At 45.4% G+C, this 26,141-nt stretch overlaps 1 protein-coding gene across 14 annotated transcripts in view; it reads right to left on the bottom strand.

Annotated features, from left to right (window-relative positions):
* Positions 1-1,044: 1,044 nt before the first annotated feature.
* The window catches only part of MEIOB (meiosis specific with OB-fold), a 1,496,662-nt gene continuing 1,471,565 nt past the window's right edge, over positions 1,045-26,141 (bottom strand). For 13 of the 14 annotated variants that reach the window (XM_078664882.1, XM_078664879.1, XM_078664881.1 and 10 more), the window contains one exon: positions 4,462-4,749. In XM_078664882.1, coding sequence (XP_078521008.1) covers positions 4,666-4,749 — 84 coding nt within the window. In that variant the 3' untranslated portion in view covers positions 4,462-4,665. Of the gene's footprint in view, positions 1,105-4,461; positions 4,750-26,141 lie in introns of those variants that run through there. The other variant, XM_078664874.1, reaches the window with a different exon arrangement.

Here is a 26,141-nt window from a genome sequence, read left to right as displayed (position 1 = left end):
TCATATCAAAGCTAACAAACTTTTGAAAAGGCACAGCAAAAGCTCACTCCACCAGCGCAGTTGCCTCATTAGCTGCCCTCTTCGCTGAGTGACGTTGGAAAAAATCTGTTGTGCTGCAACCTGGAGAACCACTCACACCTTCACGCAGCACTACTGCTTCAAGTCCGCACAAGATGCAGATGCGGCAGTGGGTCAGGAGGTGCTATGCCATTTCTTCCATTAAGGGAAGCCTCATTCTATCTAATATTTAGAGTCTTTTGTTTTCATGGTGATTTCATATGCCTACATGTTCTTTATGATGTGAAACATTACTAGGTAAACTGTATTACAAGTTATGCTGTAAGAAATTACTTACGTTTTTTCTTATGATGTTCTGTGCATTACTTTTCTTCCTACCCTCTTTATAAAAAAAAAAAAACAGTACGTACAGGTATAGCCTTTAAGGTGCTTCTGGTATTACCTCAAACTTTTAGAGTTCACTAAGTTTTTTAAAGCCACCCACCATCCTCAACAGACAAGATATCATTGGAGGTGACTGCTTGCTAATCTGACATGTGAATCTATTAAAGATACCCCAATACTGGAGAAGAAAATAGGTTACTTACCTGTAACTACGGTTATCCAGTATTGGTATCTTTCATAGATTCATATGCCTGAATCATTCCCCGTCTTCGAGATGGGAGTACCACTGTAACATAATCAAGCAGTGTTTAAATAATGCCATAGGCTATAATGGCCCTGGGCCATGCTTTACATAGCCTATGTCCTTTTAAAAAAAGGACTAAATGTCAATCTTAAGCAGGATCATATACTCAGTATTTTTAATAAATATTCAAAACAACACACAAAGCCACTGTGGTTTGGAAAGAAAACAGGAAAAACTGAACAAATGTATATAAACAAAAACTCATATTTTCATTGTGGTTATATAAATATTGAATTAGCACCACATTTTCAGTATCCATGCTATTCATATCTTGAATAAATCACATTTATAATAGTCATGGTACCTTTTGGTTGATGACCTTTCGATTACTCATTAGAATATGGGGACCATCATCAGGACTTAAAATATATGCCTGAAAGAAAATGCCTGTCAAGAAGCTAGAAAAAAGGGGGAGAGAAAAAGGAAAATAAAAATAGGTGAAAAGGAAGGGAGGAAAAAAACAAAAATGAGAAATTGACACGACCACCTCTCATACCATGTACGTACCTGAGGGGAACGTGCAAGCACTTGCTGTAAGGGCGAGATAGCTACTAATTGCACCCATGAGTAGTACTCAATTGTGGATCTAGGCGTGATCTGGCTGTGGTTTTTAATAAACACAACTCCATACTGCCTATATGAAAGAATCATGAGCTAGCCTAGCTGTGGTTTAAATAAACCGAGTTCACACTGCTGTAGTGACAACCAGGCGCTGACCTGCGTGGAAGACACCAGTTGAGCAATTACTGGTGGAGGACAGTCGCCACGCCCGCAACTGTCATATAATTCAGCAGTCTGTGAGAAACCATGGAAACCGGTGAGGCAACTGAGTAAGGGCCCTAGGGATACCACAATCAGACACTCCAGAGCACCCTTACGAGCTAGAATTTGTAGAGACACGACCAGCTGAATAGAACCTGGTTGGTCGGTCAGCTTGGGTGGGGCTGCTAAGAAAAGGGGAAGGGGGGATTAATGTGTGCTTCTAAGGAGGATATTACGAGAACCCATTAAGCGTGACACTGTTGCTGTACCCGGTAGATAGGTCGTTTGTGCCGGATGTGTCCAGTGGCGTAGGGCACTGTGGCCCGTGAAATAGAATGGGTCAATATCGGAAGGCCCCCGGATGGTGAGCATCAGTGTTGCGCTGCTCCAGGCAGCGAGGGGAAGATGCGCAGTACAGGAGCAGCGATGATGTGCGGCTCGCATAGGGAACAGGACGAGTGCGAGTTCCAATAAATTGAGACCTGGAAGAAGGCCTCGCCCTAATGTGATTGGGTCCTGAACGTGAGAAAGTGGTGGCCATCTTGGACAGAAGGTTTAGAAACCACTGGAGCAAGGAAAAGGATAATATGTAGTGAGAGGAAAGCAAATTAGAAGAAAAAGGCGATAAAACCACAAATTGTAATACAAATGTCAGTGCATACACCTAGTATCCAATACATTAGATTTAAAAAACATACAGAATATCATCAACATATGTCAATATGAGAGATACAGCTTTTCGTTATTCCGACATGTGTGTCATATTCAAGTTTACAGATACCCAGTTTGGCATATGTAGAAAGAGTCTAAATGAGAAGTATAAGACTGAATTAAAGGCCCAACCAGGCTAACTCGAAGGAACGAACCATCAGTGTACCACAGAAAGTGATAATATCTGCTCGGAGGATTATAGCAAATTAGTCCGATCCTCTGACCTGTTTAACTCATTCTGAAGGCTGTTGGTACGTAGAATCCATTTCAGTTCTTCTTTGTTTAGAAGAAAGTTGATACCAGCACCTCTGGGTGGGGGTTTAATCACCGTAAAGACCTGCCACCGCAGGTCATCCTCTATGTGTCCTGTTACTTGAAAGTGATCCATTCACTTTACAACGAATATGACTTCTGTGTTGGCAAATGCATATGTGTACCCTTTGCGTTGTTTGTCTGATGTAGATCAATTGACAAGGGCAAATGATGGCATATATTGCATTCATAGTGTTACAATTTTAAAATTGATTCAACACAATGTTAACATGATTGTATGTGAAGTATTTAGTATCACAAGTACATGAACAAACGCTGCAGTTGCCACATTTAAAATGTCCCACTCGGGCGGTAGACCCCAGATTTCAGCTAAAGTTTGTGATGGTTTCCTTGAGGGAAGGCTTGCTCTTATTAAATGATCCTTGATACTCGTATTTTTACAAAATGCGAGCAGTGGTTTTTCAATTTGCAATTCGCCTGAATAAACAACTGGCCAATGCTTGAGTATGCATTTTTTTTTTACTTGATTGGATACTGGGGAGAAGGTGGTGACCAGACCATCTTACTGTTTATGGCTTCTTTTTTTGATTTTGGAGTCAATACTTTCTCTCGTGGACAGTACCATGCTCTCTTCATAGATTGTTTAACCAGTTTTTTAGGGTAACCTCTACTATGTAGTTTACCACACAAAACTTTGGCTTCAGTAAAACAGTCATTTGTATGAGAAGAGTTTCTCCTAATACGGAGCAGTTGAGAGAATGGTAAAGAATCTCATAAGGTTCGAGGGTGATGACTTGCGTATGAAAGGAGAGTATTCCTTTCCATGGGTTTGCGGAATAAGGATGTGAAAAGACCATCAGTGGAAGATTGAATCATTAGGTCAAGGAAAAGGATTTCCGTTCTACTGTGTGATAGCAAGAATTTAAGACCACTGCAATGTGAATGTTAGCAGACATATGCATTGATCCTGACCTAGCGCGAACTGGAAGATAAAGGAGAATCTACTCCTGTAGTGTGTTCAACGGGTGAAGGGTACACTGTTGATGTTATAAAGAGAGTTGCTTCCATTAATTTGGATGTCTTGGCCATGACTTCCACTCTTGCCTAGTAAAGGCGATTTCTGTAGTTCCGAGGAAAGCGTATGATGCCAGACTAATGGAATTTAGTAACTATGCACAGACATAAAGAAAGCAAGAAAGCAAGAGAGAAAGACTGGTCTGGGTGTAGAACTAGGCTTTGGGTAAAGAAGTAGCTCAGTGAACTAATTTTGCTGCCCACGTGGGAGCATGGAGGATGCAGCAAGAGTGGGCTGTTTGCTCTTTGGTGGGAATGTTCAGGATGAATTTAAAAAGGATATGTGTGAATCCCGGATGATATCATCAGAAAGTAGTCCTGTGCGACCTTGGTAGTGCAGTACTTAGAACTGATATTTATTGTTCTCTTCAGTTAGAAGAGATCCTGTGATGGTTTTATACCTAAAGGTGAACGTATTGTGTAGAGTTCTGCTGTATTCAGTTTCCACTCTTGGCAAATGCTGTAAGATCTGCCGAGGGCTTCTGCTGAAGTGTTGCTTATGTCGGATATATGTCTAGGTGTGAGATATTCTGCGGATTGTCTGCTTATTCCACAGCTGTTGACATTTTGAGAAAGGGTATTTGATGGCGTACATTGTTGTTGGTTAATAGAATGCAAGCTGTTGATATTGCCTGTTCGTACTTGTATGGAATAGTGTGGCAATGTGGACAGGAAAAAAACTGTGCTGTGAGAGGAAAAATATGTTAAATCCCAAGTTGTTGATGTGTATAGATTTCTGCTTTGCAAACTATCTGCAATTAATTTGTAAGTATTGAAGATGGTTGCCCTCGTACTCTAGAGAGAAATGAGACCACCTGTAGCATTATCATCATATTTATGACAGCGACTGACATCCGACCTTGAGAGTGGAATCAAATATTTGCTAGCATTCGCACCAAGAATTTTCAATTCTATTAAGGACACGGAGACGAGGATTATGCTATCTCTTTCTTTACTGTATAAAAAACAGCAGCCAATGAAAACATTCAATTAGTTATAACAAACTACATTGCCCATGATGCTTTGCAATGGTAACGCCTTCTTGGCCCTCTATAAGAGCCCTGAGTCCAATCCCATCATCCTCTTTCTTTGCTGGAACTGCAACAGTCCATATATCAACAAATAACTGTAGAACATCCTCAAACATGGAAGTTAATACGGAACCAAGATCCATCTGTAGTCTTCAACTGGAAGAACTTCTCACTCAGACTTGTTGTCTGCGCCTAGGAAAAAATAAACAACTCGTAATATCTGTGTATCTGAAATCGTCATCATTCTATAAACGAGTGGGTAATATGAACAATAATCTTGTACATAGCCGGGTGGGCTAATCCTCGCCTCCGTGTCCTTAATAGAATTGAAAATTCTTGGCGCGAATGCTAGCAAATTTTTGATTCTTTTACAGGACCGGAGGCTTTGGATTATGCTAGTTTAACGCTTTATTAAATACAACTGATGTTATGTCTCCCACCGGCTTATAATAAAATTGTTTAAAAGTCGATTCTGCAGACCAGTCGGCACAATGCATAATATCTTGAATGTTAGAACCTAACATGTAGGACTTAGATGCCATGGCACCCTGTACTGAGTGTGCCCCAAACTTCTGAATGTCAATACCAGCCTCTTTCATAATATAACAAAGCCATCTGGCAATAGTTGCTGCCGATACCGGCTTAAAAGGTTTCTGCACTGCAATGAGCAGTTGAGTGGACCCCTCTGGTCTCAACAATCTAGTACATTCCTCGTACTCCTTTAAACAGTGGACAACACATCATTTCTCATTGCTGGGAAAAGCATTATATTCAATTTGTCTAGATAGAGTCTTCGTATGACCTGTAATAGTAAAAGAAACTCCCTCCGGAGTAAATACTCTACCTGCAACTTCCAAGGCCCGAACATCCGACGAACGTCTGCAAGCTGAAAGACATAGCAGCATTGCCAACTTGGCAAACAACTGTTTCCGTGACAGAGTATCTAGGTTTAGGTGGATTTGCCACCCTTATACCCTTAAGAAGCTTACAAATTAACCCCTTAGCTGCAGCGGTTATTCCGCCGCAGCGCTAAGAGGGAGGCGGGGCCGCGCGGAGCTCCCGTACTCATGACGGAACCGCTCCGTCACGGCCCTCGGGTGAGCTGTGCTTGTGACGAAACGGTTCCGTCACGGCCCCGCCCGCTCTTTAGAACGTCAGCGCAGGCGCGGAATTCGCGCCGCGCAGACGCGGCGAGCTGGCCGTGACGGAACCGTTCCGTCACCAGCACAGCCCACCCGAGGCTTGTGACGGAATGGTTCCGTCACGAGCACGCAAAGGGTTAAAGGATGCATACCAATAGGTTTCCTGTCTACCTGATTATGTCCCGCCGAGATGGTCGATCTAATTATTTACTGACCGGTATGCCAAACTCTCGGCTGCTTTTTCAGAAAGAAAATGTACAACATGGGGTAGTCCTGCCCCCACGGGATCCAAGTGCCGTTCCAGGCACCAACCCATCCAGCCCTTCCAGGCTGAAGAGTACCGTTTTCTAGTTGACGGAGCCCAAGCCTGCTTGATGAATGCTGAAGCTGTCTCCGAAAACCCTCGCATTTCCCACTGTTGCTGGAAACCTGCCATGCCATCAGGGATAGTCTCCCCTTTAGAATCAACGGATGCTGTTCCCGGTGAGGTCCCAGGAGTAGGGACTCCGACCACGGTAGTATCCTGGGGAGGTCACAGCTCATCTCCAGTAACACTGGGAACCATGGCTGTGACCTCCACAGGGGTGTCACCAGAATTAATTCCGCCTGTTGTTTGAAGATGTGTGACGTCACCCTGGGTATTAATAGGAATGGAGGGACCGAATAATTCAATGCTCCTGACCAGTGTTGAAGAAACGCATCGGTTGCTTTCGCCGCTGGGTCCGGCCTCCAACTGAAGAAACTGGGAAGCTGATGGTTCAACCTGGACGCAAACAAGTCCGTCTGACATTGACCCCAAAGGTTCTGCAACCATTGGAATACTCTCGGATTCAGCTGCCAATCGCTGAAATCCCTGAGGTGCCTCGAATTCCAGTCTGCCACTAGGTTGGACTGACCCGGAATGTGCTCCCCTATCACCCTGATCTGTCGATTCAGGCAATAATGCCAAAAATCCTTGGCAATCTCCATTAGAAGAGATGATCTTGTTCCCCCCAACATGTTTATGTACCTCACCGCTGAGATGTTGTCCATCCGTAGCAGGATGCAACACGAAGTCTGCTTGGGGGATAGAGTCTGAATGGCGAAAGAGCCTGCTAGGAGCTCTAGACAATTTATGTGTAACGGCTACTCCTGGGGTGACCATCGACCGCCTGTGGAGATGTCTCCACAGCGCGTCCCCCAACCCCAACGGCTGGCGTCTGATTCGAAGATGACCTCGGGTTGTGAGCCGAAAATGGCTCTTCCGTTCCACGCTTCCCTGTGGCCCAGCCACCACTGCATCTCGTCTCACCTCCTGGGTTAACGGAACCACGTCCGTGTAAGTGAGACCTTTCTGTAAATGTTGGATTTTCAGTCTCTGCAGTGCTCTGTAATGCAGTGGTCCTGGGAAGATCGCCTGAATTGACGACGCTAGCAAACCCACTATTCTGGCAATAACTCTGAGAGACACCTGTTGTAGGCAGAGTAGTGACATAATCTCTTTCCTGAGATCCTTCAACTTCGATTTGGGGAGACTCAACTGTGCCGACTGAGAGTCTATCACAAACTCCGGGTTCTGCGCCATGATTAGAATGTCGTCCAGATAAATAATCATGCGCACCCCCTGCTCCCGCAGGTGAGCCACTACCGGCTTCATCACCTTGGTGAAACACCAAGGAGCTGAGGAAAGCCCGAAAGGAAGGGCAGAATACTCGTACCACCGACCTTTCCATTGAAACGGCGGTGTGGAGGAAAAATGGGAATGGACAGGTAGGCATCCTTGAGATCTAACCTGAACAACCAGTCCCCTTGTTTTAGTAGATCCGTCAGAAAATGAATCCCTTCTATTTTGAAATGTTGGTAAATGAGGTACTGATTGAACTCCCTCAAATTCAAAATCAGTCTGTGTCCACCACCTTTCTTTTGGACTAAAAAGCCATTGCTGCAAAAGCCGTGAGGCTTGCTGTCGCAAGGCGTAATCGCGTGTTTTTGCAGCAATTCTGCTATTTCGGAGTGTATAAAATTGCACTCTTGTTAGGAAAAATGGAGCGATTTGGGCAAACTGTCCTGACGTGGTGTGCTGTAAAACTCCAGATGGAAACCCTGAACCGTCTGAATTACCCACACATCCTGCGTTATGATAGGCCAAGTCTGAACAAAGGACTGAGTCCGACCCCCCAATGGAAGTAGAGATAAGTCTGATAAGCTTACCTGAGGAATTTTGAGCTTTGAAACCCGCTCTGTTTCCACGGCCGTGGAAACATCGTCTGTTGAAACGTCGACAAGTGGGGTAGAAGGTGCCCCCTCTAGGGTATACAACCTTTACCACGCATTTTTTACCACGCAATACCATTACAACGCTGGCATTACAACGCAAACCATTACAACGCATTGCGCTGGGGGGCACTCTAGGATAGGGAATAAGTTTAATTTTCTATCCAACACCTTCCCTAGTGTCCACGGGGACTGGAGTTGGAATAGAAAATTATACTTACCACTATCCAGCACCTCTAAGCGCTATGCGTTGTAAAGGTATGCGTGGTAAAAACCGCGTTGTAAAGGTATGCGTGGTAAAAGTATGCGTTGCAACGTCATACATCCCCCTCTAGTTAAGTCCGATTCTCCTCGTCCACGACCATAGTCACCTCTGGGGGGACCTTGGTTGTATCCACGGCCTGACGAGCGTCCCCTGCCTCGTCCGCCCTGTTAAAAATTCCTTGTTGGAAGACGCGCTTAATACCTGACTTCGCCTTATCTAAGGAGGTGAAAGTCCCCACATATTTCGAAACATCCTTTACAAAGCGGTCTCCGAAGAGATTACCTTCGGCCAAGGGACCAGGTTCCGCAGCCGCAAGATCTGTAAGGTTGGTGTCCATGCGCATCAGCAAGGACTTACGCCTCTCGGTGGATATGGCGCAATTTGCATTGCCTAAAAGGTAAATTGCCCTCTGGGTCCAACCTGCTAGTATATCTGGATCAACTGGTGTTGCCGCTTCCTTGGCCACCATTGCCATCTCCAGAATTTTTGCTAGCAGACCCACGACATCAAGTAGCTTGTCCTGACATCCACGCCAAGCGCGATCTATCCCTTTCTTGGGGTCCTTAGCGAACTTTTTCAGAAAGGGGAGGAGAGTAACGTCTATCTCTGGGGTCTCTGCCACCTTCTCCGGTACCTCAGGTCGAGGACATTCGGACCTGAGTCGGTTACGAACCTCTTTGTCGAAACCTTTACAAAGGTTCTCATGCAGGTATTCTGTTACTTCTGGAGCCGGAGACCAATTCGAGGACCTGGGATGTACAATGTCACTAGGGTTGAAAGTGAACAGGGCATTGGGCGCACTTTCAGGTGCGGCGGAAACCGCCATCTTTGCTCTCTTTTTAGGAGGGGGTTCCTCAACCGTAGTGGTCGTATCCGTATCGGTATTAGTTGTGTCAGTATCGGGATACACCTTCTGTTTACTCTTTGCCTTGCTACCAATGGAAAATCCATGCTCCCCTGTAGGGGCAGGAGGTAAGTCATTTAATGCGCTGACATGCGGCCACTGATTTTCCTGCGTTGCGCCTGCAGTTGGTGGAGTGCCTTTTCCTTTATCCTTCGTGAAACCATGCCTTTTAGCGAAGCTTTCATGCTGCTTAGTGATGGGCTTAAGTGCAGCAGCTAGAGCCTGTTGCACAGTGTTTGGTACTGTGCTTTCGATAGCCTTATTAACCGAGGATTGGACTGACGCGTCCAGAGCCTCCACAATGTTATCTTCCAAGACAGTCTCCTGCTGTCCTTCGTAATATATCTCCTCTTGGTCATCCTCATATGTCACCCAGTCATCCATTGTACACTAAAGGACTGTGGTGCGCGCTAAAACAAAAGCAATGAACTGAAATCAAGGTATGACAAAGGCATATTGAGCATAAAAACAAGGCAATAACAATCGTGCAAATAACGCATAAATAATCTCATAAGTCAAAGCGACATATTAAAGAGAAATAAACATTCTCAGTCAGAGCAATAGATGGGCACTTATCTCTTGCTGTGAGCAGCAAAGAAAGAGGATGATGGGATTGGACTCGGGGCTCTTATGGAAGACCAAGGAGGCGTTACCATTGCAAGGTATCATGAGCAATGTAGTTTGTTATAACTAATTGAATGTTTTCATTCGCTGCTGTGTTTTATAAAGTATAGGAAGACATAGCATAAGCCTCCGGTCCTGTAATAGAATCGTGCTGAAGTATAATGTAAGACAAGCTTTTGGTACTTTGGATACCTTGAACTGCGTTTTAGCCTTTAGCAGTCAGTCCTCCAACCAAGGTTGGGAAATAGCTTAAAGTCTTACATTTGTGAGAGTATCTGGTGTTAGGCATTTGTCGAGAATATGTGGTACGGATACGAGGACGAATAGGGGGAATTGGTGTGCTATGCCAGAAAATCTGAGTTACTTGCCGTGTTTGGAACGTGAGGGAATGAGGGTTTCAAGTCCTGATAGTGCAGATATCTTGCATAACGTGTACTGCTTAGAAAATAAAGAATGAGACAGAGATAGGACCTATCTAAGGGGCGTGGATGTGCCCCATTCTCAGTTTCTATTAAATGATTGAAGACAATGGGGGGGGGCATAGATGATTAACCTTATACCCCTGTGAGTGAAGTTATGTTCCAAGGTAGTAGGAGATGTCCGTATACACTGGAAGAGTGGGGATAGGAGGTAAGTGAAAGCTGACTGACGAACAATTGCTAGCTGTCTCCTGATCTCATGTTTGGCGATATTATTATCGGTAATACGAAGATTTGTATTGCGACAGGAAGTGGAGGAACTGTAAGGGTCGTAGATACTTTAATCTAATTACTGGGAATGAGAAATGACGTGCCCATGGAAAAAGCAACCTTTGTCGTAAAAGTTGCCAAGGTATGTGTTCCTGTCTTAGTGCCGAATAGAGTGAGGGAAAGCAATGCCCAGAATCCAGGAGTACAAATGAGGATTAAAATATGTTTTTTTTAACCTGTCGTGAGTTGGTGAGTCTGCCAGCTGACGGAGTCCTGTTCGACTGTTGATCTGTGGCACGAGATTGGTACGTGCACCTATGTTAGACCATATTTGTCGGTGATAATGATAGAATTTAGCAGGATAAGCAGGAAAGCGGAATGTAATAGGTGAGGTTGCAGAGAACCTACAACCTCGTTTAGATTAGTAGATGCCCTAACGTGACCCAATAAAGAGGCCAGTGAATTCACTGGTGTCTACATTATTATCTACTTGCAGCAGTAGCATTGCCCCTGTGGCTGGGTTCCTGGTTATTTTTACACCCTCTCACCTATTATATTCTAGTATGGGAAAGCATATGCCTAATTCCCCGTTTGGTGTTAGAAGTCATCTAAGAAACAACCTGACCCTTGACAGCAAGTGGCAGTTTGAAACTCTCAGCAGTTTAGTCCATAAAGGTGTTATTGAGATTGTCGTATATAGTTTCAATCCCATTCCGTGTAATATGGATCATTTAAAAAATTGAAGACCTTTTTTTTTTATTCTGAAGTGGGGTCATCTATGGAGACTGTGTAATCCCAGATGGAGGCATGAATCCAAAAGTTCAGAGTGATGGGATCTTGAATGGGGAAACAACTGCTGAAACCTCTCTGATAGTTGTGAAACATCCTAGCGGACTTTGGAAAAAAAGGATAATGGTAGCAGATGTCCTGGTAAAGGTTAGAGCACCAGCCCTTTGGCATTTATAATATTTGTGAAAACCTGGTTGCCTTGGTTCTATTGATTATAGCCCAGCTAGCGCCAACACCCCCATGGGTATAGGAGTGCTTAAGAGAAACTATAAATAATAACATGATATAGAATTTTTGTTCCTAATGCAATTATTTTGTCTCTGTCTACATATATATGTATATATAGAGAGACAAAATAACTATATAGAGAAAGATAAAATAAGTATATATATCAGTGAGATAAACATCTTTAATGGAGAGGGACCATGGGTTGTATCAAAGGGTCCTTTGCATTCAATTGTTCAATACAGTGTTTAATCTGTAAATAAATAAGTGCCAGGACCTTCCTCAGGAGACACTGCAGTTTGCACCAAACATTGTGTCTACTAGCGTTGCCAATGACAATGTCAAGACAACTCAACCACTACTCATTACACTCATAAAACAGTGAGAGGTAGGGCCATTCCAAGCCTCCAAAGCTATAAAATTTGTTTGGGTGGTGTAGTGAATTAATTAATCAAATAACTGTTACTGTGCTCATCTCTAAATTAGGCTAACAATGCTACTGTGTTTAGACTTCTATAGCGCCAGTATTGACAAATAGATACCAGGAAACCAGCGCTCAATGATGCACTGTTTTTTAAGGGAAATTTGTATAGGTGGCCTTAGAACCCCTTAAAAGGCGTCCATGATCCATGGAATCAAACCATATGTCATCTAAAAGAACGTGTGGTGTAATGTCTTGCCAAACAAATTCCTAGACCATAAGTGCCACTGTATCATTTATTGAATGTTGTTGAGGGTATCATCGATGAGCGCTGTCGACGACACCACCGTTGACTCATGCAGTTGACGACCACTACCTCTGCTGGCATCGCCACAAAGACCACCAACGATCACAACAGTGGATGCCACTGATGCCGCCGACAACACTGCTCACGATGGGAAACAGCGTTTACAATGCTGTCTCCACAATGCAATGCCTTTACCACGCGGTTGTTACATCGATCGCGATGTCAGTACACAATACCCAGACCCTCCAGAATTTTGCGATTCACGAAAAAATCGCGAAATCGTCCGACTAGCACGATGGCCGCGATATTTACTATTATCGCAGCGATATTTGTCAAAAAGTGTCTGCAAAACAAACAATGCCTGTTAATTGGCTGTGCGCGCCCACGTCACTACGTGCCGCCGTCCAATACCTGCTTCCTCCTGACCCATTTCTGCAGCATGTTGAGGTTTGCTAATAAACGTTTTCACATCCCCCGCTTTGGCAAAGCCCACCGCTTTGATGCTATCACGTCCTCTCTGCACTAGAGTTCCAGCGCATGTATCCAACTGTGATCCTCTGCAGGCGGGCCTGTATGTCCATATTAGCGCGCCCCCAGGCCAGGCTTCATTAATCAAATCCTGGAAACATCTGGAAAGACCTCTGCACGGCTGGCTTTGACACGCACGCAGAAGGCATGAGCGCCTCGGCTAGCTGGGTCCATCCTTGGGGCCACGTGCACATCCTTGGGGCCATCCTTGCACAACCCAGCTGATTGATAGCTGTGCTGCGCACTCTGGGTCTTTTAAAACGGTTTTATGCTGATTAAAAGCATCGCGCACTTTGTGTCTTTTAAAACTGTTCTGTCCTGACTAATGGCATCGCGCATTTTGTGTGTTCTCAAAATTGTTGTTTGCTGACTAAAAGCATCGCGCCGGCACATTGATTTAGATTGGTAACTGATTCCAACTTACCTTCATTTTCTTCGCTCCCGACCCCGGTCCGCCCCGGCTGTGTGCCGTTTGAGCGGAGGGTCAGCCTATGAGCGACACTTCCTGCCTGGTCCTGCACCACTTCCGCCCTGCCTCTCCACCGTGCAGGCCAGCGGGCTAGTGGTTCACAGCAACTGGACATAAATGGTGACCTGGAGCAAGCGCAGCGGACGAGCGCAGCGGGAGCGCCGACTTCGCGCCGAAGTCGCGCATAAGTCAAGCCCGTCTGCGCCCGTCCGCGGCCGGCCGGGGCGAGGGGCACGTCATTCTGCCCAATGTATCATCTATTCCCCGGCAAAACTTCTTAGTCTCCAGGGCCCATGGCCTCTAGCTGCCACCACCTGTTCCCATATCTCCTCCCTCGGTTTGTCTCCTGCTTTCGTCATTCCTCCCCCTCATCACATTCCCCTTAACTCTTCTGGGGGTGCTGTCAATCCTGGACCCACTAAAACCCTTTCGGCCTATTATTTGAACACCCGGTCCGCTGTAGCCCACTCGCATGTACTGTCGGTGCTGCTGGACCTCCATTCACCAGATATTCTGTTTCTTACAGAAACCTGGTTTTGCGATGACTCCCTCCCCGTCCTATTGGCCACTTTACCAGCCCCATACTATGCTTTACGTTTAGATCGCCCTAATGGCAGGGCCGGGGGAGGCGTAGCGGTCATCGCTCGAGCCGACTTCCCTTTCCAAATTCTCTCTTTGCCAGATATTGCCACCACGGAGTACCTGGCTATCCGTACCACCTCCATTACCCCCCCTCTCACCTGTGTACTTATCTATTGCCCTCCCCAATCGCCCTTATTGTTTCTTCCTAGCTTTCTGGAAGTAGTAGCTACGATCACGATTAATAACTCCTCCATTCTGCTCCTGGGTGATTTTAACTTCTGGCCTTCTGACCCCGCAGAATGCCCTTCCTCAAAGGAATTTTCAGAAATCCTCCAATCTCTTAATTTCACATCCCATATTCACTCCCCTACCCATGTCAAAGGACATATCTTAGACCAGATCTGGTCCTTGAATTGCCCTGTAAAGTCCTTATCCATCTCACCTTGCACGTGGTCGGACCATCACCTGATCTCATTTACCCTCCCCACCCATCCCCCGGTCAAGCCCCCACTTCCTAAAAATGTCTGGGTCCGGGCTTGGGGGCGAGTAGACCCCGACAACTTATCTGCTCTACTCACCGCTTCTTACCCTCTCCTACAAGGTCTGTCTACTCTCTCCCAGGTCACGTCCATTGATCAGTGGCTCACTTCAGGTTGCGATTTCATCGCTCCCCTGAAGCGGGTCACTTCAAAGCGGGTGAAGGATGCAAACCTGTGGTTTAATGAGGACCTTAAGACCATCAAATTAGCGGTACGCAGAGCGGAGCGTGCCTGGAGGAGAAATTACTGCCCCTTACTCCGACTGGAGTTCACTAACATCTTGACCCAATATAAACAGACCATCTTGGCGGCGAAAACAACCTATTTCTCCTCCAAAGTCCTCGCTGCGGAGAAGCAATCGAGGTAAATTTTCTCGATTGTGCACAACCTGGCATTTTCCGACAGAACCACTCTGAAGCCCACCCCCTCTCCGGAACTCTGTCACTCCCTTAACAACTTCTTTATCCAGAAAATTGCTACCATCAAAGCCAACATTCCCCCTCCCTTCCCTACTTTTGTGGATCCTCAGTGTCCCCCCCCCCAAGGGACAACTTGGTGTCCTTCCCCTTTTGACCAAGGAATCCCTGGCTTCAATAATCCCTTTAGTTAAATCTGGTCCCCCCCTAGACCCTTGCCCTTCCCACATTCTCCGTCACATTTTTTCCTCTTGCCCTGACCCCCCCCTTCATCTCCTCGACAGCTCTCTCTCTCAGGGCGTTGTACCTGCCCCATTGAAAACAGCAATCATTGTCCCTATCCTAAAAAAAACGGGCGCGGATCCCTCGGTCCCCGCCAACTACCGTCCCATCTCCCTCTTGCCATTTTTGGCAAAAGTACTCGAGCGCCATGTCACCTGCACTTTGAGCTCTTTTGTGGAGATGCATGGGGTCTTAGCCCCCCGTCAGGCCGGTTTCCGCCCCGCACACTCTACGGAGTCCGTAGTACTTTCGGTCCTTGACAACCTCAGGGAGGGAATGGATACCAACCAGACCCAGGCCCTGGTCCTCCTCGATCTCTCAGCCGCCTTTGACACGGTTGATCACACCATCCTACTTTCCCGTGTCAGGGCGGCGGGGATCGGGGGTACCGCCCTGGTATGGTTATCCTCCTTCCTGAGGGACCGCACCCAGGCGGTTCGCCTGGGTGACTTCTCTGCGGACTTCCGGAAAGTTCAGTGCGGGGTCCCCCAAGGTTCCTCCCTCTCACCCCTTCTGTTTAACCTTTACATCGCCCCTCTTATTTTCTCATTGCAGCAGATGGAGGTCTCCGTGTATAATTATGCGGATGACCTCCAACTTGTCTTTAATCTGTCTTCTTCCCCTTCTTCTGTCTCTAATTTTCAATCTATTATGATTCACATCCGAGACTGGATGAACTACAACCATCTGAAACTCAATCCAGACAAGACGGAGCTGGTATTGACGGGTGGTTCATCCAGTCCCTGGTCTTCTCTGTTTTGGCCCCACTCCCTAGGTTCTCCACCTATCCCCTCTACCTCAGTAAAAACATTAGGCATCAAACTCAACTCCCAGCTCACCCTTCACTCCCAGGTTAGTTCTGTGGTGTCCTCTTCCTTTCTTTCACTGCGCACTATACGCAAGGTGTCCCGTTTCTTTTCTTTTGACGCTCTGAAACTGATTACCCTGGCAATGGTCATCTCCCGCCTGGATTACGGCAACGCCCTATATGCTAGTATACCTGCATATAGTCTAAGGCGGTTGCAGCAGATTCAGAACCAGGCGGCGCGCTTGGTGTTTAAATTGCCAAAGTTTCACCATGTCACCCCCCTCCTCAAATCTCTGCATTGGCTCCCAGTCCGTGAGCGTGTCCAGTTCAAGCTCGCTTCCATCACCTTCCAAGCTCGACTGGGCACGGCACCGGTTTTCATCTCATCTGAGATCATCCCCTACGTTCCTACCAGGGAACTACGTTCATCCACCAAATCCCTTCTCACAGTCCCGCGGTTCCGGAGGAAGAAATGGGGAGGATCGAAATTTGCGACCCTTGCTCCACTTTTTTGGAACTCCCTGCCTCCAGAGCTCAGAGCCTTGACTCTTTATCCGCAATTCAGGAAACAGCTTAAAACTCATTTGTTCACCAAAGTTTTTAATTAGTCCTCTTGCAGTTCTAATTCCTTTAGCTTAGTTTTTACCATTCCCGCCCTGTTATCTCCTAGTTGCAGCGCCATGAAACCGCTGGTGAACGTGCGCTTAATAAATAATTTTAAATTCAAATTCAAAATTCAAATTCAAAATTCAAATTCAAATTCAAATTCCCGTGTCTCTTCGGCCATTGAACAGGCCTTCTCCGGCCTCCCAGGTGCTCTGCGGAAGCGCAGGGTCATTAATCACCGGATAAAGGCCCAGCACTTCGTAGAGCTTCCATTCCTCATTCGTAGGTGGGGGTCTGTAGAATGACCTGTCGGGGAGACTGTAAAAGTTCAGCGTCCGCAGTGAGGTCAAATCCATCATCTCACCTTCTTTTGGGGGAGCACTTTCTTACAGGTGGTCCCGGAGAAATGCAAGACACATGGTTCCCCGAATGAATGACGTTTTTATAGGGTTAAGTTTCCAGCCGTGGCTCCGGGCAGTAAATTAGAAATCTCTCACTTTTAAAGGCAAAAACGCCTGTGTACTAAAACATGTACTTGGCTGTTTTATCTGCTGTGGTAAGAGATGGCGCGTGGCAGTGTCTCTCTTCCGCTGTTACAATAAATAAGTTATGTTTTTAACACGTAAAACAATCTTCCTAGCTCATCATGTCACTGGGTTTACTTTCATGGATTGTGAAACCACAGTCGGTTCAGAGGTAGGTGAGAGAAGCAAAAACTTATTCATCCTCTTTGTCCTGGATCAAAATACAACATCTTTAAAACATTTCAAGAATTTACTTGTTTCCCCTTCAACCTAGGACGCTACACCTGCCAGGAAACAACCTAGGACGCTACACCAGCCACTGACGATAGTTGTCAGTTATACTACATAAATATAATACCTTCAGTTATGTTTTTCCAGATTTACCAGTGCTGGGTCAGTTATTCATTTTTCTTTCCAGAGGACCCTGATAGCTAAACACCACGCTTTGCCAAATGCTCTGTCTGTGTTTCAAAGGCACTAGGCTAGTATCCGTCTATTTGAGTTTATATCGCGCGTGGTTACCCTTGGGCATCCCAGCGCTCATCCAGAGAGTACACCATAACAGAACAAAGCATTTAGGCAGGGAACAGGTAGGTTTTTAAGAGCTTGCGAAATCGTAAAGTGCCGGTTTCGGAGCGCAGGTCAAGCGGAAGAGAATTCCACAAAGCAGCCACATTGACGGAAACTCTTCTACCGCCAGTCCTGGCCTTTCTTACTCTCGCGATATGCAAGAGGTGTTGGTGATCGGAACGAAGGGCGCGGGGGGCCTTATAAGGTTGAACCATACCCCTTAGGATGGGTGGCCCTTTCCCCTGCAGGATTTTGTGGGCCATACAAAGTGCCTTAAACTTCACCCTCTCTCTGACCGGGAGCCAGTGAAGAGCCTTCAGCGCGGGGCGGGCTGATTGCCGCCTGGGAAGGTCCATCAGGAGCCTGGCAGCAGCATTTTGTACTTGCTGCAATTTGTTTAAAGTTGATTCTGGCGCCCCCAGAAACAGCGCATTGCTGTAATCTAGCCGTGAAATGATGAGCCCCTGGATTAATAACCTCCTGGTTCTTTCTGGTTCTTTGCTGCAGTTTCAAGATATTCCTAGAGTTTCTAATTGCTCAAATTGGGGTAATTTATGATATTTATCCGTTTCCCGAGACTTCATTGCTTGATTTTGTTTAGGAGAAAGTGTCACTCATAGTCATTGAATGTCACTCATATTTACAGTGAATTTATGAAAATGGCACACATAAGCAATCTGAAACCCTGGTAGTTATGTACAGTGCAGCAGCGCTTCATAACTGCTGGGGATATTTTAAGGCCCCTTTTAGACCATTGCGTTTCAGAAAAGAGGATCGTTTTTTAAATGAATTTCATTGTCTTTGTCCACTCACAAAGTGTCACTTAAATTGCCACACTTGATTCGCTGCATTATTTTCTAGTAAAGCGCTCTAGCCGGAAAACAGGACTTCCTCTATGGGTCATAGTTGTAGTATCAATATACATTCAATGTTAAAAAGGGTGATAGAAATTACAGTTTTTTATAATGGACAGATCCAGGAGGCAGCGGTGCCACGGCAGGGGTGCATACATGGGTGCTAGAACATCCCAGGGAGAAATACGGCCCCCTCTCAAGAGGTACAGATTGAAGCTGTGCTTCCGTAGAGCCGCACACACTTTAACCATGCCAGTTTCACAGTGGAATACCCTGTTAAGTCAGTTTACATTGATTTAAGGCTGAAAAGGAATGATTACGAGTAAAATAAGGTGCCGCAATAATGCCGCTAAATTTCAATTTTTTTGCTGCTAAATTTGCAAATCTATGCTGCAATATCCTGGGGGGTCTGAATACCATTACATATCAAGTTATTACAATGCCTTACTGTAGGGGGCGCACTGGTATTGGATTTAAAATCCAACTCCTTCCCTGCTGTTGCGCAAACTGAAGTAGGAATAGTAAATAATACGATTCCTAAGTCCAGCGCGCCCCCTACTGCAAGTCGTTGTAATGACTTGCGATGCAATGGTATTGCGTACTAACAACGTAATCAAATCACATACGTTGTAAGGAGCTATATTCCTCACGACTGCCAACGGTGAGGAGCCACGTCATAGATGAGGCAGCCACCAACTGCGACAAGGTGGCCACAGACGCTGCAGTGCTGAGGGGTCGCTGTCGACAGAGATGAATAAAAATAACCTTCTCACCACTGCAGGGGCTTGAACCCTCACTCCATGACACCAAATGCAGAAGCCCTTGTCTCTGAGCCACAGCTTCCGGTTCCAATGTCGACAAAGCCCTTGTTGGTGGGATAGATGTAGTCGAAAAGGTGTAAGCATCGCCGTCAACGTCGCAGGTGATACAGCGGACGTCACAGTAACAAACACCATCGTCGACGATGGAAGTGTTGAGGATAAGGTGGCTGTGGACGAGGCAGCCAATGCAAAGAGAATGATTGAATCAACGGACCTGGTGAGGACATAGGAGAGCGAACTCCAGGTGCTAGAGTGGCATATAAGCTCAAATATGTAAGTTCTTGAGGAGAAATATTTCTGTTTCCCCTTTTAAGAACTGTCCTTTATAGACCCGGAATGGGTCTTTTCGAAGGATCTCCAGGGAACACTCTGGTTCCTGTGCTCTGTTTATCTGACTTTATGAAGTGGTCAAAGCAGAGTCGCTGTCCTCTTGAGAGCTGCTTCAGAATCCATAAGAGCAGTTTTCCTTTTAGGGCTACATCGAAGAACACAATCATTGTGGGGATTTTAGATTAAAGATGGCTCCTCCTGCAACTGCCATAGTATCAAGAGCCCCTGTTAAAGGCATTTTAAGGCATAGTAGTAATACTAATAAAGTTTTACTATACCAAAGGTAGATAACTCAGCAGTGCTCAGGGAGACTCCATGCACACGACGTGCCATAAGAAATCTGAGGGACTCAGCCTCTGTTGGGAGTGTTCTAGAGGGTGCTGTTGCGTAGTTTATTTTAGTCCTTTTTAAAAAAAAGGACAAGCTATTAAAGTGACTTTTTCATTGCCATTATAGCCTATGATAGTGATACATACTGCTTTATTATGGTACCGTGGAACTTCAACTTCAGGGAAGATTAAAGCATGTAAATCTTTGAAAGATCCAATACTGGATACATTATTCAATAAGTGAACTGAACACTACAGCAAATATAAATGTGCCACCATAACATTTTAAGATGTTATGTAATCTTCCCACCAAACAGGCCTATTATTTTGTTCCTGGCTTCCCCTCATATATAAAAATGTGTATTAGGAAGTTACACAGTTAGGACTATTATGATCCACTTACCACAACTTAGGAAGTACATCAATTAAGGGTACCCAGGCATCAAGTGCCCCCGGAACACAAGATTTAATCATTCAATTTATGCATTCAGCAAGACTGTTTCCCTGGGGTGAGTACAACACTGTCTCCTCTATAGGAACGTCAGCATCTCTTGAGAGGTAAATTTAATCTCATTCTCTTTGACAAGGTGATTGGGTAGTCCCTGTCTGGGAAATTCCTCCTTAAGTAAATTTATTACTACCTTTGTGTCCGGTGAACCTACACACTTTGTTTCCACACATTTTGACGTGTAATGCACTAGCAAAATCATATAACTTTCAATAAGAGGATACAACTGTAAATAAGTTATGAAGTCAAAACCCAATTTCATCCGGGGTTCACCAGGACCTCACAGGAACAGTGGGACTTTAAATGCTGTCAAGCCTTACACACAGATTACAATCCTTCACAACTTCCTCTACCTGTTGGTCTAACTCCAACAACCAATAGAACTCTTTGATCCTAGCCTTGGTAATATTCCTTACAGGGTGGCCTTTGTGTGCCAGGTTGGTCTGTTTCTCTCTGTTAGACTTGGCACCATTGGCATGAGTCTCCCTTCCACTTTTTGCTGTTGCCTCATTTGTTTTTGCTGGTCTAGATGCTTTGGACACTTTGCCACTGCTGTTCAGTGCCAAAGTGCAAGTGCTCCCTACGTTGTTATGGATTAGTGATTCCATGATTGGGTATTTGATTTACTTGTCAGTTCCTAGTACAGTGCACCATGTGTGCCCAGGGCCTGCAAATCAAATGCTGCTGGTGGGCTTGCAGCACTGATTGTGCCACCCACAGAAGCAGGTTGTAAAATGTGGCTCAGGCCTGCCATTGCAGAGCCTGTGTCCAGTCTGAGACGGCCATGTCGACTTGGCAAGTGCACACACCTGCCAGGCCCTAAACCTTCCCTTTTGTGCATGTTAGTCACCCCTAAAGTAGGCCCAAGGTACCCCTGTGGGCAGGGTGCGTTGTGTGTGAAAGGTAGGACATGCCCTGATGTGTGTGCCATGTCCTGATAGTGAAATACTGCCAATTTAGTTTTTCACTATTGCAAGGATATCTGTTCACATAGGCCAGAATGGGCAGTTTGATTATAACATCTTATAACCATAACTCGCCCAGGGAACAAGATGGAAAAATACAGTTTGGTATGCTTCAACTCAGAATGTTAAAGTGCATATTTTAGTGTGGGTGATTTTTACATTCTGTGTTTGAAAATACCACATTTAGAAAGTAGGCATTTTCTTGCCTAACCATCCAGAAGGCCTTTGCTAGGTTTGTGTATTGCATGTCTGGCTTGTGAGTGACAAGAGCTGAGAGAGGGCTGCGGCTCCAGCAGTCTGATGAGTCAGGGCTGGGCTGAATGGGACCTGGGTTGAATTTAGAGTAGGGGAGGAGATTTCCTTTCACCTGCCTGGGCCAGGTCTGCTTTCAACAATACAGTCTCCACCTCCAGCCAGGAAGCTGCACCAGTGAGGACAGAACTGGTTTTGGCTGGGTACAGACACTGTCTGCCTTCAGAGACAACGTATTTATGTGTTTAAAAAGGGGGACTCAGACCCCAGAACTTTAGATCACTTCTGGGAAATCAAGAGGAACATTTGCCAAGGAGAAAAACCAGAGAAGCTGAAGGAAGATTGCTGCCCCTGTGCTGTTTGCTATTTGGGTTTGGCCTGCAGTGTTCACTTGTTGCCAAGGAAAGGAGAAAAAGGACTTTGCTGTTTGCTTTGTCATCTTGAGGAAGATCTCCAAGGGCTTGACATTGAGCTTGCCTCCTGTCTGAAGTCTCAGGGACACAAAGACTTCACCCCCCAGCTCCCCTGAATTCCCTTGCTGGGAATTCCAACCTGCAAAGAGGTTCCTGCTGCTGTTTAGGACCTCTAGAGACTGTTTGATGTTGGGAGCTGGAAGATCGACGCAACGAGGAAGAAGCGTGTCGCATCCGCACTGATTTCCAATGCATCACCGAGTCACGGAGAAGACGCGTGCCGCATCCACACCTGGTCCCGATGCATTGCCAAGCCACGGAGAAGAAGTGCGCTGCATCCACATTGGGTGCCGACACATCGACGAGAAGATCGTCGCAGCACCTGCTGTGCAGCTGCAAATGTTCACGCATCGTCCTGATCATTGCATCGAGCCGCCATTTTGTCGCATCGCACCGTCGCCACGCATCGAGGCGCCATCTGGTCGCATCGTAACCAGAACGCAGTAAGAAACAGACGCATCCCCTCATCTCCGATGAGGAGCAGATGCATCGCCTCCCCTGCGCTGTAGTAAGGAACAGGTGCCTTGCCTACCCCGGAGCAAGGAACTGTTGCATCGCATTCCCTGCGGCTCTTTTGTTTATTGTGCGTGGCCCATATAAGGTACTTTGTTGGAAAAGTGTTGCATTTACAACTTGCATTGAACTGAACTATTTCTACCATTTAAGAACCTTATTTTTGATACTGTATTGTAGATTTTTGCCATTTGGTCTTCTTTAGATCAAGATAACTTTTTTTTCTAAACTGGTGTGGTGTCCATGTGTTACTGTATGTGTTCACAAATGCTTTACACACTGCCTCTGAGATAAGCCTGTCTGCTCGTGCTAAGCTACCAAGAGGGTGAGCAGGGGTTATTTTATGAGTGTACCCCCTTTCCCTGACTAGAAGCAAGGGTCCCCATTTGGACAAAGGTGCAAACCATTGACAACTAGAGACCCCCATTTTTAACACTCTCTCAGACCTATCTGGGGAACCACTCTTGCCCCTCTGAATAATTCTTCTCAATACCAACTTATCCTCACCGATGCCACTCTCACATACTCAGCTGATTGGACATAGGTCAGGCAATACTCCCTCCTCAATGGGAAAGCAAGACAGGCAGTGCTCAGCCTTGTTTTTGACATCAGGGAGATCGTCCATTTGAAAATTAAATTCACTCAGCCTATCCACCCACGTCTTTATCCTGGGAGTGACCTCATCATCCTTCCTGTTTGAGAATATCTAGATTAGAAGTCAGTCAGTCAAGGCAATAAAAAGCAATTCCCATCAACAAAACTTAGTGTTTAATTGCCTATGCACAAGCCAAGGCCTCTCTCTCAATGACCAAGTAACGTTCCCCAGACCCTTTAAGAGAGTGCCAAGCAAAGGCAGCAACCCTTTCTTCGCCATCCGCCACCTGTGAAAGAGCAGCACTAAGTCCTCTAAGGCTTGCATCCTGATTTACTACTGTTCTCCTAAATATATCGAAATGGTTTAAAGTGGGCATGTTGCTAATAATTAATTCAAAAGCAGTATTATACTCATCTGTCCAGACACGTTTGACTCCTTTCTTAAGGATTGCTCTCATAGATTGTGCCACTTAGCAATACATTTGTAGTAGAATTGTGCTAAATCAAAGAAGGATCTGAGTTGGTCTTTATATTTGTGTTGTGGTGCTTTCATAATGGATTCAACCAGTTCTAACTTAAGTTTGATGCCCTCCCCTTATCTAGTGTGACCAAGGTATGAGACTGCAGTAACACAAAGTTTGCACTTTTCCTTCTTAAGTGTAAGGCCAGCCTTAACCAGCCTAACTAGAACTGATTTCTAGGTGCTGTCCTGCTTTTCCTTATCTTTAACAAAAATTAAAATGCCATCTTGGAATTTAAAAAATTAGGAATTTCCCCTAGCACTTTCTTCCTCATCCTTTGAAAACATGCCACTGCTGATGCCAACCCAAAAGCATTCTTATAAAACAGTGGGCACTCATCGGCTAAACAAAGGACATAAAGTTGTCATGCTGCTTAACTTGGTGATAAGCAGAGGAGAGATCCAGGACACTGAACACTTTCGCACTACCAAGTACAAACATACCTCAGAAATGTTGGGCAGTAGTTGACGATCTACCCCTATGTCTTTGTTGAGATACCTGAGGTTGACGCATATTCTTATTTACCTGCCCCCATCCTTGGGTGCAAGATATTCTAAGGACTCAGTTTCTTCCATCGTTCCCTCCCTTGTTAGTTTGTGAATCTGCTTGTGAGGGGTTCTCACATAAAATTAGGCACTCTTCTGACTTTGTGGATACACGAAACAGCATTGTTCTTCAGAATAATTCTGTGTAAGAAATCCTTCAAAAGACAAATTTTTGCAGAACACTTTGTGGAATTTAACATGGCATTCAGGCATAGTGATCGGCCCAACATCCACCTCACCTACTCCAAGTTTCACATTGAAAACCATTTTGGTCATGTTCTCTGTAACAGCTCCTGCACTGTGGAATGTATCACTCTGGTCCTTTTTTCCACACTTTCTGCATGTCAAATTCCTGGCATAACAGTTTGTGCTGTTTGAGGAGTGGCCAGGATTACCACATCGATTGCATTTTCGTTTTGAATCTCCAAATTCTCTATTACTATTGGACAATTTGCTCTGGCGTGTGAGCAAAAACATCAGTGAGATGAAAACTGCATGCAACTTATAAAGTACTTGGAAACAAAGCCTAAACACCTCGTCACCAAAATTCCTTCACACTTGCATATTTAATCAAATCTACCGACCTTCACCAGATTTCTTGTTTGAAAATACCACATGCATTTATGGCTTTGATCTTTTAGTAGGCTCGCTGATCATATGATGCACGAATAGCACAAGGGTTCAAAAACAATTATTAGCAAAAAATCCAGGGAGGCAATTGCCATTGTTGAGAATACGGAGAGTACTCACACACACTTGGGTGTGAGAGGTGCATGATAGTGAACAGTTATAGTTGACAATCCCGTTGCTGAGATTGTGAAAGATAACAATGAGCGTATGAATGAGCGAATGTGCGATCGAAAGGTGAACAAGAAGAACAATAGTTACTTACCTGTAAACAGGTGGTTCTCCAGTATTGGTGTCTTTCATAGATTCACATGCCTGAATCATTCCCCGTCGTCGGAGTAGGAGTCCCACGGTATATAAAAAAGCAATAAAATGCCATAAAATATATAGCAAATATCAGAAATACCAAACCAGGAAGTAAGTAGCACCAGCTACAGGAGAAAAAACTTCCATACTCGTGACTATCCAAGTCATTATGTGTTAGTCCAAACTGCAGCCAATCAGGCGACAGCACCCACCAGAATGTTCTCCCCAGAGGCTAAGGCTCTCGGATTTTCTCGCACAGGAGTGAAGTCCCATGCTATCCGAGAGAGTCTCTGGGGGAAGGCGGGCGGGTTGCATGTGAATCTATGAAAGACACCAATACTGGAGAACCACCTGTTTACAGGTAAGTAACTATTGTTCTTCTCCAGTATTAGGGGTGTATTTCATAGATTCACATGCCTGAATCAGAATAGTAAGCAGTACTCACATCATAACGCTCGTAGACGTCAGAATATCATATATGTATATAAATGTATACAGTAGACATGCATAACAGTAATCATCAGTTTCTGAACAAAACGTCTAAAGAGCATAAATGAGGAGGTGGAAACAGAGGCTCACCTTATTTGAAAAGATTGCGAAGCACTGCTCTTCCAACCGAAGCATCTGCATCGTCTGCTGAATCTAGACAGTAGTGTCTAGTAAAGGTGTGCCTGCTAGACCACGTGGCAGCTCTGCAGATCTGTCGAAGTGGCACACCAGCAAAAAGGGCAGTGGAAGAGCTAACTGCCCTAGTTGAATGTGCTCTTGGCAATGCTTGTAAGGGTCTACCAGCCTGTTGATGACAAAGTCCAATCGTAGAGGAGACCCATCTAGCAATGGTCTGTTTTGAAACTGCACAACCCCGGCGTTGCCGCCCATAAGCCACGAACAGTTGGTCTGTCTTGCGGATGGCAGAAGTTCTGGAGAGATAGAATTTAAGACATCTTCTAATGTCTAAAGAATGTAGCGCCCTTTCAGCCGCAGACTGTGGGTCTGGAAAGAA

The sequence above is a fragment of the Lissotriton helveticus genome, chromosome 10, assembly GCF_964261635.1.
Source record: "Lissotriton helveticus chromosome 10, aLisHel1.1, whole genome shotgun sequence".
NCBI lineage: Eukaryota > Metazoa > Chordata > Amphibia > Caudata > Salamandridae > Lissotriton > Lissotriton helveticus.
This window is presented reverse-complemented; position numbering and strand designations above follow the sequence as displayed.